At 43.1% G+C, this 14148-nt stretch overlaps 1 protein-coding gene across 1 annotated transcript in view; it reads left to right on the top strand.

The window, feature by feature from the left end:
• Positions 1–13675, top strand: part of P4HA3 (prolyl 4-hydroxylase subunit alpha 3) — a 41620-nt gene extending 27945 nt beyond the window's left edge. Inside the window, exons 8-13 of the mRNA XM_044919774.1 lie at positions 2420–2484; positions 3892–4051; positions 7350–7412; positions 10903–10971; positions 12388–12484; positions 13522–13675. Coding sequence (XP_044775709.1) covers positions 2420–2484; positions 3892–4051; positions 7350–7412; positions 10903–10971; positions 12388–12484; positions 13522–13592 — 525 coding nt within the window. The 3' untranslated portion in view covers positions 13593–13675. The remainder of the gene's footprint in view (positions 1–2419; positions 2485–3891; positions 4052–7349; positions 7413–10902; positions 10972–12387; positions 12485–13521) is intronic.
• Positions 13676–14148: the final 473 nt, after the last annotated feature.

Below are 14148 nucleotides of genomic sequence, written 5' to 3'. Positions count from 1 at the left end.
CCTCTCCTGAGGCTTGAATTTACTTCATCTGTGTCCCATCCCAAACACTGCTCTCTTGTCACTTGTCCTTCCATCCACATCCTACCCATTCGTGAAGACTCTGTGGAAGCCTCATGCCTCCCTTTACTAGCCCTGCCACTCTCCACTTTTGTGGGTACTTTCAGTAGGAACATTTTCTTCAGAGCACTTTTTGGGGCCACGTACAAGAACCTCTCTCTTTTTTGAACTCAAAGCTTTTGTCATCAGTTGTCTATATTTGATTTTTTTTTTCATTTATTCTGCCATTTTTGTGTTGTCTAGTATCACTAGTTGTTTCGGGGTTATCATCCTGTCTCCTCAACTAGACTATAATCTAGGAGGGATCATAGGCCGTCCTTGAAATGCCTAGCCCTGCATTATGCCCATTGCAGCCAGACTACTTTTTAAAAGGTTGCATCTGACCACGCCAAGCCCTTGCTTTAAACTCTTGAATGGGTCACTTGAATGTTATAAAGCTCCTTGGCCTGCTGCTGCTGACCCCTCCACAAGCATGTGCCCCTTGCGCTTGACGCCCCAGCCACACTAAACAACTTGCGTCGCCACGAATGGGCCACGCTCCCCCTAACCCCTGCGCACATACTCTTCTCTCTAAGTCACTCTCCCCTTGGTCTCTTTTCACCTGTATGATTCCAGTTGTCATTTGGGTATCCTGGGAAGACTTCCTGTCCCTCATAAGGGACTAGATGCTCCTTTGTAATATTCTCTTAGTGCCCTGTACTTGTCCATTATGGCCCCGTTGCATGACTTATGTCTGCTCCATATTCTGTATTTCCAATGCCTAGCGTGGTACTCAGCACAGAGAACAACCAATAAATATTTGTCTCCAAAAGTGAATGACTTGCTGGTGTACAATAAATAATTGTTAAAGGAATTAAGTGCAAGGTGGCTCCTTAATGGGGACAGGGATGGAATGGAGATTCCCTAGGATTTTTCTTTAAACCACTGATGTTACCCTAGAAGAACATAAGGCAGCAACTCCTCTAAGAATCTCTCCTCTCTCCTATACAAGGAGCCCAGGGGAGGATGCTGGGTGAAGGACTAGACAGAGGCATTATCAGTCACCCACTGATGCCCTGCATCCTGATATCATAGAAGGATAGGCTGGAAGGAACGCCAAGAAGGCATTGTTCACATACTGCATTTTATAGCTGAGGAAACGGGTTCAAGGAAACAAAGAGACTTTTCCAAAGTTGTCTTCCTGGTTTAGCAGCAGGAATAATAATATTACAGAAGCCTCCAAGAAGGGAAAGGGTGTGTCTTGTGCAGTTCATTGCTCTGCTCTGACTGCGTGTGAAGTGCCAGGGCTGGGTCATTAAGCACAGGACTCTGGTTCATTCATTCATTCATTTGTTCCTTTCACCAATATTGCGCACCTACTCCCTTCCAGGCCTTCTCTGGACTCTAGGGACACCGACAAAAGACTTGCCCTCATGGAGTTGACATTCTGATGACAGATGCAGTAGACACATCCTTATGTAAATCTTTCTCTTTCTGTCCCTGGTACAGTGCTTTTGCAGTTAGAAACCACTTTATTTAAAAAGAATTTAAAATTCATATCTAGACATTCAGAACAAAATAGAAACATTTAGTTAAATTAGTGACATTGAACCTGTTTGGGATTTTTTCCCCACATAATGAAGGCAGTTGCAGCAAAACAGATTTTGATTCTTTTTTTTTTTTTTTAAGATTTTATTTATTTATTTGACAGAGAGAGAGAGACAGTGAGAGAAGGAACACCAGCAGGGGGAGTGGGAGAGGGAGAAGCAGGCTTCCCGCGGAGCAGGGAGCCCGATGTGGGTCTCAATCCCAGGACCCTGGGACCATGACCTGAGCCCAAGGCAGCCACTTAACCGACTGAGCCACTCAGGTGCCCCCAGATTTTGATTCTTAATAAGGAAGGGCTTTGTCGGAATTGTTCAGGGGAGCGGGCTACCTCTGAGGGTGGAGAGTTTCCTCGTTGGAGGTGTTCATTTAATATGACAAACACTAAGTGCTTACCGTAGGCCAGGCCCTGTGCCACGAGGATACAAAGCTGCGTGAGAAACAGCCCCTGTTCTGACAGAACTCACAGTCTCAGATGCAAAAGGGATTCAAATATCACTTTATTTCAGTTCAGCAAGCTTTTTTTGAGTGCTTACTGTCTACCAGACATGCCGCTAAAGGTTATTTTCGGCTCAGATTTTTGGGTCACTTATTATCTTTTGTTTTTGAGATCGATAGCTATCACTAAATTCGTAGCATGTGCAAAATACTTGAAATTAGGGAGGAACTGGCGATTGTTAGGTTTACTTTGAAGAGGGGGGCATGTCTATGGAAATGGCCGAGTCCTTCCCTTCACATCGTCCTTGATGCCCACTTTCTCTTACGTCCTCCACATCAGCTACAGAGGTCTGTGGTGGCATCAGGGGAGAAGCAGTTGCCAGTGGAGTACCGAATCAGCAAAAGGTAAGAGGCATCCTTCCTTGGCAGGGACTCAGGTCATATTTGCTGCCTGCCCTTGGGCCTGTGGCACAGCTGACTGAAGGTCAGCAACAGCCATCCAGAGATGCTGCTAGAGAATCCATAGTTCATGTTGCTACCTGTACATGCTTGTTGAGAGGGAGAAATTTCCACTCCCCTCACCCAAGGCCCTTTCACAGGTTGTTATAGGGTCTGAGGACTTAACTAGGAAGCCCTTAGGAAAAGACTTAACAAAGCTTTTATGCCAGGAACCAGAAATTAGGTGTGGAGATGTTCTCCTAGCCAGGATTGCTTTTCCAGAGAATTCAGTTCTGTTCCCATTTGGAACTTGACTTTATAAGGTTCCATTCCTGCCTCCTGACTCATATTCGAAGCATGACGTGCCAACATTCAGGCAAGAAGGGTGGCCAGAATCTCTGGACCTGGCTTTTAGAGAGGCAGATACAGCTGTGAAAGCCCAGCTTTATCCTCTCCCCTCAACTCCTGCCCCCACCCCCTTGCAGTCCTTGATTTGTATTGTAAAGACAGGATTTATGATGAGTAAGAGAATGAGTCCCCATCAGAGCCATGGGAGGCAGTGACAACAGCATCTTTGGGGAGAGGCCAGACCTCAGGCTGAGTGGATAGTTTTGTTGTCTGGGAAGTGAGGTGAATAATGAAAGCTTTGATTCAGAATCATTTGGCTTAACCTTAACTTCTTTGGTCTGGTACATTTAGGGACCTTTCATACTAGTAGTTATTCTCTAAACTTTGGAAGGTCCATATGGCCTCACTTTATTGCTTTTCTAATCTTTCTGACATTGTAGTGTCAAAGACAAAAATCTGACCTTCTACTTAGATTCATTGCTTTTAAGGGAGTAGGTGGTATTCTCTTTACTTTTCAGGTGAAGAAGCTGACACCCTCGCTGCCTCCTCTTCTTTCCCTACCATCCCTCTGTATCCCTTTGAATTTTGGTTCTGTCCTCACAACTTCACTGGAACTGATCCTTCAAAGGTCATCAGTGAACTCCTGGTCACCAAATCACTTTCCTGTCCATGAACCTTCACTGACTATCTACCACCCACAAAGACCAGTTTTATGACCATGGTGTCCTCAGCTTTTTACAACAGGTCCTGAACATACTTTTCCAGCCTTGTCTCCCATTACTTCTTTCAAAACCAAATGCTCCCACACTTACACAGACTGTATATTGTTATAACTCCATGTCTGTGTTTACACTGTTTCTTCAGCCAGCCAGCCTGCCTGCCTGCCTGCCTGCCTTCCTTCCTTCCTTCCTTCCTTCCTTCCTTCCTTCCTTCCTTCCTTCCGGCAGTTGATATAACTCATTCATTCACAGACATAGTCATTTCTGGCATCAGATCATTGATGCTACAACCTGTGGTGTGTTTTAGTGCCTGGCTGAAGGACACCGTCGATCCCCTGCTGGTGACCCTTGACCATCGCATTGGTGCCCTCACAGGCCTTGATGTCCAGCCTCCCTACGCAGAGTATCTCCAGGTGGTGAATTATGGAATTGGCGGTCACTATGAGCCTCACTTTGACCATGCTACGGTAACTATAGGGTCAATGATCAACCTCCTGTGGTAGGGAACCAGGGTATTATTTATTTCTCTAAGGCAGAGCCCTTATAATGTTCTCAGGGAATACCAAGTGAAATCTTAGAACAAAGGCTCTTGTTCCAGGAAGGTCTGAAAACCTTGGTTTCAAGTTGATTGCCGCTGCTGACTCATTTCCTTTTGGGCCACCATCCCCCCTTTCCAAAATTTGCTAGTGGGAAGAAGAATGTGGCCTGTCATGGAGTCTTCTATCTCACTTCACCCAGGGACTTCCCAGTGAAGATTGTCCTTCTTCCAGTTACTTCCTTTTCTCATGATCTCAATTGCCCATCTTTGCTGATGTGTACTCAGTAAATAATTTTTGAGGATTTGAAGATCTCCCCAAAATTGATCTGTAGATTCAACCCAAACTTTATCAAAATTATAGGATGCTTATTTTTATAGAAATTAATAAGCTGATCCTAAAATGTATATGGAAATACAAAGGACCCAGGACAGCCAAAATTTTGAAAAAGAACAAAGTTGGAGGCCACACACTACTTGATTTCAAAATGTAATACAGAGCTACAGTAATCAAGGCCATGTGGAACAGATATAGGATAGACACATAGGTCAGTGGAACAGAACAAAGTCCAGATAAACTCACACATTTATGGTCAACTGATTTTTCACAAAGGTGCCAAGGAAATTTAATGAGGAAAAGATACCCTTTCCAACAAATGGTGCTGGGACAACTGGATATCTACTTGCAAAATAACAACAACAACAACAACAACAACAACTTTAGACCCTTACCTCATACCATATACAAAAATTAACAAAGCACAATCCATAAAAGAAAAATAAAAGTGATAAATTGGCCCTCATCAAAATTAAAATCATTTGCTTTTCAAAAACACCATTAGGAAATGAAAAGACAAGCCATTAACTAGGAGAAAACATTTACAAATTCTGTATCTGACAAAGGACTTGTATCCAAAATATATAAATAACTTATAATTCAATAATAAGATAATTCAGGGGCACCTGGGTGGCTCAGTCGGTTAAGCGTCTGACTTTGGCTCAGGTCATGATCTCAGAGTCCTGGGATTGAGCCCTGCTTTGTCGGGTTCCGTGCTCAGCAGGGAATCTGCTTCTCCCTCTCACTCTGCCCCTACCCCCATGCTCTCTCTCTGTCTCTCTCTCAAATAAGTAAATAAATAAATAAAATCTTTAAAAAAAATAAGACAATTCAATTTTTTCTTTTATCTATCTATCTATCTATCTAAGTAGGCCCTATGACCAGTGTGGGACTTGAACTCCCAAACCTGAAATTAAGAGTTGCGTGCTTTATCTACTTGAGCCAGGCCAGGCATCCCATAACTCAATTTTTTAAAAATGGGCTTATTTGAATTAATATTTTGAATAATGAAATAAGATAAATGAATGGCTAATAAGCCCATGAAAACATACTCAATGTCATTAGGGAACTAGAAATTAAAACCACAATGAGACAGCACCATATTTCTATTACGGTGGCTAAAATTAAAAAAGACAGATCATATCAAGTGTTGATGGAGATGTGGAGGAACTCGAACTTTCATACATTGCTGATGGGAATGTGAAATGGTACAGCCACTTTTGAAAACATGGAAAACAATTTGGCGTTTTTTTTTTTTAAAGATTTTATTTATTTGACAGAGAGAGATAAGGCGAGAGGAGGAACACAAGCAGGGGGAGTGGGAGAGGGAGAAGCAGGCTTCCCCATGGAGCAGGGAGCCCGATGCGGGGCTCGATCCCAGGACCCTGGGACCACGACCTGAGCCAAAGGCAGGCGCTTAAAAACTGAGCCACCCAGGCGCCCCTGGCGTTTTTTTTTTTTTTTTTAAGATTTTATTTATTTGAGAGAGACCATGAGTAGGATGGAGGGGCAGAAGAAGAGGGAGAAGCAGACTCCCTGCTCAGCAGGGAGCCCGACAAAGCAGGGCTAGATCCCAAGACCCGGGATCATGACCTGAGCTGAAGGCAGACGCTTAACTGACTGAGCCACCCAGGTGCCCTAGTTTGGCAGTTTCTTAAAAAGTTAAACATACACCTACATATGATGCAGCCATTCCACTCCTAAGTATTTTACCCAAGAGGAAAGAAAACTATGTCCATACAAACATGTGTACAAGAATGTTTATAACAGATTTATTGGTAATAGCTAAGAATTATAAACAACCCATTCAGGTGAATGGATAAACAAAATTTTCTATATCTATAGAATGGAATACTACTCAGCAATAAAAAGGAATGAACTAACTACTGATACATCCAACAATAGAGATGAACCATAAAAACTCTATGCTAAGTGAAAGAAGCCAAACAAAAAAAGACTACGTATTTTATGATTCTGTTTATATGAAATTTCTAGAAAAGGCGAGACTATAGAGACAGCACATCAGTGGTTGCCCGAGGTTGAGGGTAGGATAGGGACTGACTGACATGAGGCAACTTTTTAAGCTGAGGCAAGTGTTCTAAAATTGAATTGTGGGAGTGCTGCACAACTATTAAAATTTACTAAAGCTCTCTGAAAAACACCCTTACAGTGGGTGAATTTAGGATATGTAAATTATATCTCAGTCAAACTGTACTATGACAACAGTGTGTCTCAAGCAAATAATTGGGAACTTCAGTCTGATGACTTGGTGTTCCTATAGAATGATTATCTGTAATAGTGTATCTACTAATTTCTTTATTTCACTGAACCTGAAGTTAACCTCATATAGTACTTTCACTACTGACAAGCAATTCTGTTTGATTAGTACAGTTGACCCTTGAACAACATGGGCCAACCCCTTGCACAGCCAAGAATTTGTATATAACTTTTGACTCCCCAAAACTTAAATACTCATAGCCTATTGTTGACTAGAATCCATACCAATCACATAAAAATGTGTTAACACATTTTGTATGTTATATGTTTATATACTGTAATCTTACAATAAAGTAAGCTAGATAAAAGAAAATGTTATTAAGAAAATCATAAGGAGAACACATTTACAATACTCATTGAAAAAAACCCTGCATACAAGTGGACCTACACAGTTTAAACCCATATTGTTCAAGGATCAACTGTATACAATTCACTTAAATGAGTATCTAATAAATTAGCAAAAGAAAAAAACTTAAGTGAGTACCTGCCAGCAAGGGTGTGGCTCAAGGCTATATCCCACCTGTGACATCCCCATTTTTCTCCTTGTATTATGTGGGAATCCTGTCAGTCTGGTGCCATCTGCATAAAATAATGATATGTTCTATTTTTGTCTCAGTCACCAACTAGCCCACTGTACAGAATGAAGTCTGGGAACCGAGTGGCAACATTTATGATCTATGTGAGTCTTGCTCTGGATGGACCAGGGCTTCTTATTTAATGACTGCTTCTCTTTTATGGTTTTCAAAGCAGTATCAGGTACTGATTTTATCTGATACAGCACAAAAATCTCTGAGACTTTTGTGACTTTCAGACAGCATTTTTAATAGGCACTATCGGAGATAAAGAAACAGAAGTCAGAGTTCCTGCCCTCAAAGAGCTTACAGTGCATAGACTTAAATATGACCTTGTCATAGGCAGTGATTAGGATGGGAAGTAGGGTTACACTGAAGGTTATATTGAAGGCCAGGAGATCCTAGGACCTAACCAACACAGGAAGGGGATGTGACAGTCTCTCTCTGAGGTCACACAGACTAGTTGGTGTTGGAAAGCATGGACCCACAGATGAGGTTGTGGAGCCATGAGGGGAAAGAGGGAAGAGGAAGGAGACAGCTAAGATTACAGGAGGGAAGAACAGAGATGTCTACTAAGAAATTCAGTAAGTGTTGCTGTCTTACTGTAGTGAAAATTCTCTTTCCAATGTCCCCATAAAATCTGCGGTATACCCCTTTAACAAATAAACTGGCCTCCTCTCCTAATTTCTGACCTGATCCTAGGAATTGAACCTAGTCGCTATTATCTCACCTACCCCCTTCCCTGCAGATCATGTAGGTTTACTTCATTCTCTGTGGACCAGTCATAATTTCAATCATGTGTCACTTGAATTATAAGAGGTGTATGACTGTTAACTGCAGGGATAAACATGTTAATAGAAGGGTTCTACGTAACACCCAAAGATGAAGTCCTGGTTTCAGGCTTATTAGAATAGCACACCCCCACCCTAGCATTCCCTCTTTTCTCAGTGCAGCCAAAAAAGGACAACCAGAGGCCACACGTTATGGTCTGCAGTGCTGGTGATTCCATTGTAGTTCTTCCTGTGACTGGGTTTTATACTTGCCGCAGAACCAGAAGGCTGCCACTTGCAGTGGTGCCTGGCCTCTAGTGGTCATTCTGAGTGTTCTGATCAGGCATTGGAGGGACGTCAGCTCTCCAGGCAGGGGGCATGTCTTATATCAGCAGCTGGTTGTATCTCCGGCTGATGACTCCAGATGGCATGGGAAGTCACAGGTAGTGAGGAATATTGGTATCAAGCGAAGAATAGGACATCTAGGGGCCAGTATCTCTCTGTTCTTTACCTCCCTAGTAGCTCCTACCGCTTTGTTCCCTGGTTCCCGAGGTCCAGTTCCTATGGTAAGGGTAGCATGGATGCAAGAGCCCTACACTTGTAAATGGCAAAATGCAAGTGTGTGTATTTTGGGGGGGGGGGGTGAGTATACACATGTGTGCGTGCACATTTGAGTATAAGCATTTGTGACAGTGGAATGGAATGCACTTAGAGTTAGTTGGCCTAGTTCCAGTTCTGCCACTTAATATGTGGCCTCAGCACAAATCACATCAATTCTTTGAGCTTGTTTTCTTGTCCTGCACCTCCTCATAGGGTTGTCATGAGGATCTGATGAGATGATGTAAGGGGACGTCACTCTGTAAAGTTTTATCCAATAGGTTTCTATTATTGCATCCCACAAGGAGGTATATGACCCCTTAAAGGGGCATTGGCATCATGGGACCTAGGACATGCTAGGTTATCCCAGTTCTTTCATCTTCAGATTGAGGTAGGTAAAGACCATTACAAGCATTTCTAATGACAGACATTAAGGTTTGTGGAGAATCTAAGCGTAATATTGTAGGGAGAAAATAACCTATAAGATGTGCAGAGGACTGAGCTGAAATCAAGTTACTAATTTTTTGTTCAAACTGGAGATAAGATCAGTCCCAGTACAAAACAGTGGAAGGTTTACTTCCACTCCACTGATCTCACAATCCTGCTCAGAAGCTTCACAGAACACAGGTCAGATTCTCTTTTCAATTTGATGTCATTCCTTCCCGCCATACTGCAAAACCGTAGGTAAAGGAATGCAGGAAAGTGCAGGTTCCCCCTGAGTATCTTGCTTACACCCATAGTTGCTGACAACAGGGGTTAGAATGGAATCATCCCATTAGTTACTTGAACACAAGGAGCAAATTGTTGCTCTCATCGACCTTCCCAAGGGGCTACACGGGGAGCCATGAAATGCTAAAAGTCACCACTGTCACTACCAGGTTCTGAATCCCCATGTTAGTTCAGTTTCCTCTAACAAGTGCCAACGTCCTAACTGCTAACAGGTGAATGTGGTGGGATCCACAAACGTTCTGCAAGACAGGGTGAGGTCAGACTGGCTCTGTCATGTTGCGCTGCTGGTGAGAAAATAACTTAGCAGTACATACCAAAAGTACTCAATGTATGCATACACTCTTGACTCAGTAATACTAATGGCCCAGACTCTTTCTTATGAGAACAGTGTAAAATGAAAAAAAAAAAAAAACGATTTTACTCACTAAGAGTTGCTTAGAATAGCAAACATTTGGAAATAACCTGAATGTTCAAGGGTATAGCATAAAGATTGTGAGCAGGGACTCGGTAGTTAGCAGTGGCTCAGTTCAAATTGGGCTCAGTCACCGAAGAGTGATGTGACCTTTTGTTAAGTACTTAATCTCTCTGAGACTCAGTTTCCTCATCTGTAAAATGTGAATTATAACAATATCAATTCTAACTTACAGGACTGTTGTGAGGAATAAGTGAGATAATATATCTGTAAGGACTTGTATAACGTCTAGCATGTAGTCAGTGCTGAATAAATGCCTGTTATTAGTATGTAAATTACAACCGTGCTTTTTTTTCTCGATGATATGATGAGTAATATAAGTATTTTCCTGTATTTTTAAATTCTTTATATATTTCTTTGACAATCAGAAAAAGATCTTCATATTAAGAGAAGACATCTACAATTCTAGAATATACCAGTGGTGAAACTCCTTAGCTGAGGTTACTTAGCGTGGGATGAGTGGTCTGGGAAACATGCTAAAGCTGCAATCAGTGGTTCCTACAATGCCCAACTTGGAAAACTAATTGTAATATAAACAGTGCTCTGTAAGCCACAGTCATGATCCATTAGTGGGCTGTGAAATTAATTTAGTGGATGTGGTCAGCATTTCAGAAATCTGAACTAAAATAGAACAAAATAAAATGGAAAATAACAAAGGGTATCTCATGTAGTAAGAATGTTTTGTGAAACATTCTTGTGTCTTGGGTTGTGATTTAAACTAGATTTCCTGACGGTCTCAAACTTCAAATCGACTTACTGTAGCCCTCAATAAGGATGTTAGCTGGAAGAATGAAGAAAGTGGGGGAGTTCCTAAAGGCTGTGCTCTTATGGCCCTGCAGGCAAACACTGATGCCAGGGAGTAGGCTCCCTTAATTCCTAAATTGGGTGATAATCTTTCAATAAGTATTTCTCCCAGAGCTGAAATTGGGGAACCTGGGAAGGACTCTCTGCACAAATGACATCAGATGTCAACTAGGACAGAGTTGGATAGTCAGGGGCTATTTCACTGCTGACTCTTTGGCATTGTAGCTGAGCTCCGTGGAAGCTGGAGGAGCCACTGCCTTCATCTATGCCAACTTTAGCGTGCCTGTGGTCAAGGTGAGTGGGGGTCTGGTCCCAGCACATGGTGGTAATAAGAGTGCAGAACTAACACCTGAGCTTCCATGCTGTCTGTGCTTGCAAGCTTATTCCTGGGAGGAGGGATAAAAAGATATCTTCCCCTGATTCTCAAAATCAAAGATAATTCCTCAATTTAGATGACCACATGTTACTTGTGCATCTATTTTCAAATTTAATGACTATTTATATTACAAGTAGATGATTACCTGTCTGCCTTCTCTATTATGATAGAACTCCTCAAAGGTAAGAACTCTCTTTTAGTGACCCTTGGGTCCTCTAGAGCAACTGGTCCCCTCAGGCATTCATTCAGTAAACACCGAGGGCTGAAAGCACTGAGGTACCGAGGAAAACTCATAGTCCTTGTCCTCCAGGAGCTTGCAGAGAAGTTAACAAGCAGTAACAACTATTGCAATAAGAGCTATGAGATCACGTGAGGCACAGAGGAGGGCCGTGTGATAGAGGTTTCATTTCCCCCCAGTTTCAGACCCATCAAGCTCCCTCAAAGCCCTTACCTAACTCAGGAATGAAATGAAGATATAGAAATGATATCGTGCCTATAAAACACTTAGCACAGTGCCAAGCACATCGTAAGCATTGCCTAAGTAAAGGCTGGGATCTAGGAGTCCTCAGGGGATTGGTGTCTCTTCTAGACTTGGGGATGCAGAAGCTGTCAGTGCCTCCTGGAAAGCTCTTCATTACCTAGGGCTTTGACAGCTTCTAATGGCCAAGGTTAAACTAAGTCTATAGGAATTGTATAGGGGAAAAAAGCTGTCCATAGGGAAAAAAGGACATACAGGATTTGTCAAAACACCTGGGTTTGAGTCTTGACTTTGCTTCTTCTTAGTTGCATTACTTAAAGCCCCAAAGCCTCAACTTCATTGCTGGTAAAGTGGGGAGTATGATAAAGCCTGCTTCCTGGGGTATTATTAGTAAGTGCCTGAGGAAGGGTAAGCATCTGAATTAAGTTCTTAATTGTATAAGGAATATTTTGTTCCACTTTGTGGTTTTTGCTGAGGGCCTCTCCTCTGGGATCCAATGACATCATGTGTTCACCTTTCTCCTAGCACTTGCCACACTGTCCTGTTCTGTTTTTATGTCTGTCTCTCCTATAAGACTGTGGGCTCCTGAGAGCAGAACTGGGTATGATTTGTCTCTGCATCCGTAGGGCCTGGAGCGGAGCAGGCCCTCAATAAATGATGCATTCGTGAATGAATGAATGGGTGAATGGCAACTTATGCCATCTTGTGCCATGTTATGCATGCCTTGCCCCCAATCTGCATGGACAGTTTTCTCGTTTAATGATATGCATGCATTTGTCCTTAGTCATAGTCTTGTCCTTCCATAGGACTGAAATTCTGGGCTGACCCTCTCTGGGGTGGGCCCTTTTGTTTTCAGAATGCAGCACTGTTTTGGTGGAATCTGCGTAGGAGTGGTGAAGGGGATGGTGACACACTTCATGCAGGCTGTCCTGTCCTGGTGGGAGATAAGTGGGGTAAGGCCTGCCTTTCTAGGCATGAGAATGGGGTGAGGGGTTCAGAGTAAAGTCAAATAGGGGGTGGCTGGAAAATAGCATAGCCCTGTCATTCCAAAAGCTTCATTACAGTGCCACTTAATATTGAGATGATCAGATTGTGGGTTAGTTGCCCCCAAAGATTGGGAAGCCTTAAAAGGCAAAGATTCTCTCACAGAGCAGGTGTCAGTGAAAGTTTATTTTTATTTTTATTTTTTTTAAAGATTTTTTAAATTTATTTATTTGAGAGAGAGAATGACAGAGAGAGCATGAGAGGGGGAAGGGTCAGAGGGAGAAACCGACTCCCTGCTGAGCAGGGAGCCCAATGCGGGACTCGATCCTGGGACTCCAGGATCATGACCTGAGCCGAAGGCAGTCGCTTATCCAACTGAGCCACCCAGGCGCCCTCAGTGAAAGTTTATTGACCTGACCAGATAGGCCTTGATTCCTGAGCACAGCTGAGGAGGAAAATGGTTCTAAGCTCCAGCCCTCTGACCCAAAGAGAGAACCATCAAGCCACTATGTGTCCCATTTAGTGCCTCCCCGTGTGGAGATGGTCAAACAAGGAAGAGCTAAATAAATAAGCAGCAGATGATTTGTGTCATATATGTGTCCAAAAGCACTTAGTTCTGAAGACAGAAAAAGTCGACTAGAGACTCTCATGCTGAGATGGACATTGCCAAGACAAGCCACCGCTTTTTCTCATTGCACCAGGGGGAGGGTGGACTTTTAGGTGCTACATCAATGAAGCGTGAGTGACCTTAGTACCCAAGGTTTGAAAATTAGTCTATAGTAGACAGAACCTGTCAGAGACTTTTTCTAGGGGACAGTGTCCTCTTTGCTATTTATCTTTGCTAGAAGCAATATCTTGTAGTCTGTTGCAGGGCTGGGACTAGGGTGAGGCAAGTGAGTTGCCCAGGGTGCAGAATGTAAGTGGCCCTTGCGTGACCCTGTGAGTGAGCATTGCTGCTGTCTGATCGGTTGAGCCTGTTCTCTTCTTCTTCCTCATTCTCTCCCAGTGGCCAACAAGTGGATACATGAGTATGGACAGGAGTTCCGCAGACCCTGCAGCTCAAGCCCTAAAGACTAAAATGTTGGCAGAGAGAAGCTGGTGGAGTCCTGTGACTTTCCAGAGAAGCCAGAAGCCAAAGGCCAGGCTAGAAGAGGAGAAAGGAGAGCTACCTTCTGGAAGAGGGCCTTGTCTGCACTGCTTGTTCCTTGCAAAAGGAAGTGGTCTGTACCAGGGAACACCTGAGAATTCTCAAACCATCAGTCAGAGTAGAATGGATGGGCAATACAAAGAAGGGGGCAAGAGGGCCAGAGGGAGAAGTTTCTGGGGCTCAGACACTCTATGATGGAAACAGGATATATCAATAGTCCCTGGGGTTTGGTCAGTGGGGTTTTTGCCACTCTGAGCCTTGACCACAGGGGCCCAGAAGTGGCAATGAGGACACCTACAGGAGGGGGCTAGCCTAACTCCCATGGCTTTTTGCCCTTCTCCCCACTGACTTCTGAAGACTGAGCAGGGACTGTCTCCATAACAGGAGTGTACCTCATAGGATTTTTTTTTCAAGCAGAATGAAACTTTCTTCTTTTTTTAATATGATGATTTTTTAATACAGCCATTAAAAATGTTTACAAATCAT

The sequence above is a fragment of the Neomonachus schauinslandi genome, chromosome 11, assembly GCF_002201575.2.
Source record: "Neomonachus schauinslandi chromosome 11, ASM220157v2, whole genome shotgun sequence".
Taxonomy (NCBI): domain Eukaryota; kingdom Metazoa; phylum Chordata; class Mammalia; order Carnivora; family Phocidae; genus Neomonachus; species Neomonachus schauinslandi.
This window is presented reverse-complemented; position numbering and strand designations above follow the sequence as displayed.